The sequence below is a fragment of the Lolium rigidum genome, chromosome 1 (genome assembly GCF_022539505.1).
Source record: "Lolium rigidum isolate FL_2022 chromosome 1, APGP_CSIRO_Lrig_0.1, whole genome shotgun sequence".
NCBI classification, from domain to species: Eukaryota; Viridiplantae; Streptophyta; class Magnoliopsida; order Poales; family Poaceae; genus Lolium; species Lolium rigidum.
Genome location: NC_061508.1, coordinates 26,025,794 through 26,030,682, shown reverse-complemented (window position 1 = coordinate 26,030,682; position 4,889 = coordinate 26,025,794). Strand labels below are relative to the sequence as shown.

The 4,889-nt window shown below is 36.4% G+C and overlaps 1 protein-coding gene across 1 annotated transcript in view; it reads right to left on the bottom strand.

Moving 5' to 3' along the window:
* The window catches only part of LOC124705789, an 8,343-nt gene extending 4,006 nt beyond the window's left edge, over positions 1-4,337 (bottom strand). Inside the window, exon 1 of the mRNA XM_047237488.1 lies at positions 4,329-4,337. Coding sequence (XP_047093444.1) covers positions 4,329-4,337 — 9 coding nt within the window. The remainder of the gene's footprint in view (positions 1-4,328) is intronic.
* Between the last annotated feature and the right edge of the window lie 552 nt (positions 4,338-4,889).

The following is a 4,889-nucleotide window of genomic DNA, read 5'->3' as shown; positions in this document are numbered from 1 at the left end:
GTGAATTCTTTGGTAGATATGAGGAAAAGATGCTACAGAAATTGAAAAGATCCACTGAAGCTTTATACAATCGTATGAGCAAATCAATTGTTTAATAAAACTATGGATGAACAATCACACTTACATTGAAGAAATATAACAAAATCTAACAAGAAAACTTGAATACCGAAGTTTGGATTAAAACTAAAATTTTAAAATCCTGCGGAAAATGAGATCTCTGTATATGCAAATGCATGAAATCCTCTTTAATTAATAAAATGGCTGCTAAACCTGAGAGGACATTGATAATAAGATTACTACTAAATGATGCCATCTAAAGTTAGAATTAATGAGAATATAAGATTAATGGTGACTGTGATATGGTTAGGATGAAGAAAAATGAAAAAACTGGCTAAAGAGAATAATGTGACCTAAAGTTTGGACTAATACCACCACTAGTATTGATAATGATTCTGTGTTGCTACATATATCTATATCGGTAAAATAATTGGTGTTGGCAATGTTTCTCTCCTAGTGTTAAAGCGATGCAGTATACGAAGTGCTAGCTGTGAAGTGGCAGCGATAAAACTATTCAAATTTTGCGTTTTAACATTGAGATTAATGATCCCATTAACATGGCTCTGTAATGATTTAGATTTTGATGATTGTCCATCTCAGGTTATACAAAAGTTCTTAAGGCATACTATGATCCTCGTTAACGGTGCTATAAATTTGGCCTTTTAGAAAACATATTACAAATGCTCTCATAAAAGCTAGAGAAGAAGGGAAACTGAAGCATGAAGAACTAATCTTTAGGAGTTCAGAAAGATAGTTGGGGGCCCAATCGTTAAAGATGAGGGTCGATGATTTTAATTATGATATCTAGATGTGATTGTGAAGTGTTACTGATGTCTTCTGAAAAATCTATGATATGCTTGACTTGCCACCGTTGAAAAATTTGTTTATTTGGATGTTAATCTTCTTGATAATGCTATAAGAGAAACCTTTAGGGGAGGATTGATAATGTTCGTGTTATGGTTAACAATAACCTTGTCCCCGTTGATTTTGTTGTCTTGGATATTTGGGTTTTAGTACATCTTGACCCATTATGTTGGAGGGCCTTTTCTTGAACCGTTGGTGCTACTATTGATATGAAGGAAGGTAATGTTAAGTATCATTTCCTCACTCAGAAAGTATAATGGTTCACTTATAAGAAGAATGAGTTATATGATTCTATTAATTGGAATGGTATGATGCTGATGCTTTCTAATCATCAATTAGCTAATTGATTCTACCTTTACAGCTATAGCTGAAAAAGCGTTAAAGAAAAGCGCTTATGGGAGACAACCCATGTTTTGCTAATTGAACATGTTGGGTCTTGGAGATTTATTACTATTGTAGCAGCATAACGCCGTATCTTTATTTTATTGCATTGTTAACAGTGAAGTCTTTGATGATAAAGTGTCTTCGATTTTTGGATTCTGTGGCTCAAGTTCTTATATCCATAAATCTGGGCGGGAATATCATAAATAACTCAGAAAAATCGGCAATTCGAATCCTGGAGATATTTAAAATATTTCATTCAGTTTGGGCATTATCCGAACTGATTAAGTGCCCCTAACTAAAATTCGTCTTTATTAGCGACCTATTATTTGATAGGTCTTTAATTCTAAAACATTACTGTTTTATGTTGATGATTTCTTGTTGCCCATTAACTTTGGTAAACTGCTGTGAAATGTCCGAAGTGTTAAATGATTATCGTCACCTTGAGGATATGTGGTTTTCAATTATACTTTTCGACGCCTCTAATAGGATTTGTTCCGAGTTTGGTATGAACGGTTTTCAAAGTCAAGAAGATGATGTATAGGTCGGAAGGTAAGAAAGTCTAAGCGAAGGTGCTAATTGGTCATGCTATATTTCAAGAAGACTCAAACATCTAAAGCTTGGAGTGCGAAAGCATCGCCTTCACTGGCCGACAACATTATCGGAGTTCTCGTAAATTATATTTTATTCGATCATCTTTATGTCGCTTTACTTGGAAGCCGTCGACACCTTTGATTTCATTTTGTTTTAGATATAAAATAGAGATCCACTAGCATTAACATATTGAATGATAATCTTGTTATTTGATATAATTACATATTGTTCTTAGCTATCTTTAATTGTTCATTCTGAGAGGTTGGTTTCACCTCATTCATTGATATATGGTTGGAAAGCGATCGTAATAGTGATTGTGATGTAATGTCTTGAATAATGTAGATAACTTGGCAATTGTTGTGCTCATATGAACATTTCAATCTCTTGCGTCATACCTTCTTTTTCCATTAAGCAATAACCCTTCTCGACGTTAAAATTTGGTTTTGCATAGATTGATACCTCTCTGATCTGGATATTGCACTTGGATTTAAGTTGAACAACAAGAGCGATATGAATCTTATAGTCTTTAATTATCGGCTGTCAATACAAGTGCATACTGGTTTATCACCGTTTCTTCAAACAACGTAGCACAGCTAACGCATGATGAGAGGATTCTTCTTAAGTGCATCCAAATCCCTTGAGCCAAAATCCATGGCCGTTTGTGTCACCATACCTACCTACCACATGATGTTGTATATGCATTCTAAATTGCATTACTTGAGTACTGTAAAGGTGCGTTTCAACCTTCATGATATATGAATAACCATGGGACAAAATAGCCTTAAAAACTATTGTAGTGAGAAGAATGTGTGTATGTGTCTTATCTCTTAATAAGTTTAACAATTGAGGTAAATTCACGAACCGTATTTTCTGGGGCAATCAGCTGCTATACTTTTGTTGAATATCGTTGTTTGATTTTTCATTGGCATTGTTCGTCTTATGTTTGAAAATGAGGCGGTTTTCACAATCAAATGGTTTTGATATGCATATTGTTAGAAGAACATTGGACGTCTTCAATATGAATCGATTAAGTTTCAGATTGATTTCACAACCATCGTCTGTGAGAATATTATAGCGTTGATGGATAACAGGCATTGAAAAGAAGGTCCATTATACCCATTGTCTATGTTGTCCATTATGGGTGTCTAAGGTGAAGAATGATCAAAAGCGAAATCCAATGGAACTTTCTTCATGATTGCCTGAGCTGCGATATATAATGATGTGGTTATTGTTGTGTAGTGATGTGGAGTGTGCTTAAGCTAATTAGGACAGAGTGCGGCTGTTATTATACTATGCATGAGACTTCCAACTTATAGATGTCTTACTCATGCTCTTGTAGCATTCGACCGTTTAGTAATTCATTTCTTGTTTTTCAAAATGAAAAACAACGCAAAAATGATGATCCTTGCTTCCCTCTGTGAAAGGGCTTTCTTTTACTTTATTGTTAGATCGGTTTACCTATTCTTTCTATCTTAAAGCAAACTGCGTGGCATATTGGTAAGTTCTTTATCGTTTTACTATTTAACGCTTGTTATAATAGCTGTAATGTTTAATGATTATCCATGAGATATACGTATTTGAAGTTGAAAGCAACAGCTAAGACGCATATCTTCCTTTGTGTTTCTAAAGCTCTTTACTAGAGCATTACAACATGAGTTAGCTGTTATGCAAGACTTATGATGGTGAAGGTATTGTTCATGATCTTTGTTATAGTTCATTGTTTACTCATTATCTTCATCATTTACTTGGATCACTCGCTGACGTTATCGTGCTTTGCAAGTAGTATGGTCGGATTATGTAATGTGAAAATTATCTTTGTTATCGTTTAACCTACTACGAAAATGGTAGGAACTAACAAAGGATGGCAATCGTCCCAAGCGTATCCTGTTTCTTGTATTCAATATTCATGCAACAATCGATATGCGTGTTTTCTGCATTATGTAATATGGATGTTATTACATTTTCGGCACTAACCTATTATTGAGATCTTGAAAAAGAGCGATTCTTTGTTTTACAACATTTTTGGTTTCAAAATCCTAGTGAGAATGACTGGAATTGAGCCAAATCCGCGCCCCAGGGTCTCTATTTTCCACGAAAGCTTCCCGAAAACCGAAGAAATAGTCAAGATGCGAAAGTGACAAGCCGCTGTGAAGCCTTGGCCGATCTTTGGCGGCTGGCCCTATTGTGTGGCCACCTCGTGGCAGCCTGACCTACCCTTCCATGCCAAGAGCCTTCAGCAGCGAGCCCAGTCACGAGAGCCCGATCTGGAAAGAAAGCCTTCACGGAGAGACACAGCAGTGGCCAGTGATCTAAATGTGGGATTGGGAGATAAGCCTCAATGCCCTCCTATGGGAGGGAGAGGAATCATCTCCCGGAGGTCTCTTCACTCGCCATGATCGCCTCCACGGTTCTGGTGTGATGGATGCACCCACCTGGACCATGGTCCCATACTTGATAGCCCAGATGGTGAGTGTTTCTCTGGTGTGCTGTCATGCTGGTCTTGTGAGAAATTTGCTATCTCTTGATCAAGATCGTTTCTTTGTAATACTACATGTTGTATTTATTGGGGATGTCCGATGATATGAAATACTATGTCCAGGATTGATTATCGTCTATCATATATATCGTGTTTATGTTTCTTGCATCTATCAGTTGCTAATGAGAGCTAGGCAAAATTGATCCTCATCTTCTCAAAAAGAGTGATGGACAATATTATCAAATAAGTGAGTTCATACCTCCATTAAATGCATGGAGACCTGATGTGAAAGGACTAGATTCGTGAATGTCGTTGTATACTCTAAGGATAAAACATCAATAGCTTTATCTAGAATATTTGTGTTGATTGCATTCGCATAGCTACTTAATGCTGATTATCACATTGCCCTGGCATATCTGGGAAGGTTCGGATAATGTTTGAAAGTGGACTTTTTAGGCATAGATGCATCTGTGGATGAGCGGTCTATGTACTTACAGCTCGTAATGCCCTGCAGTTG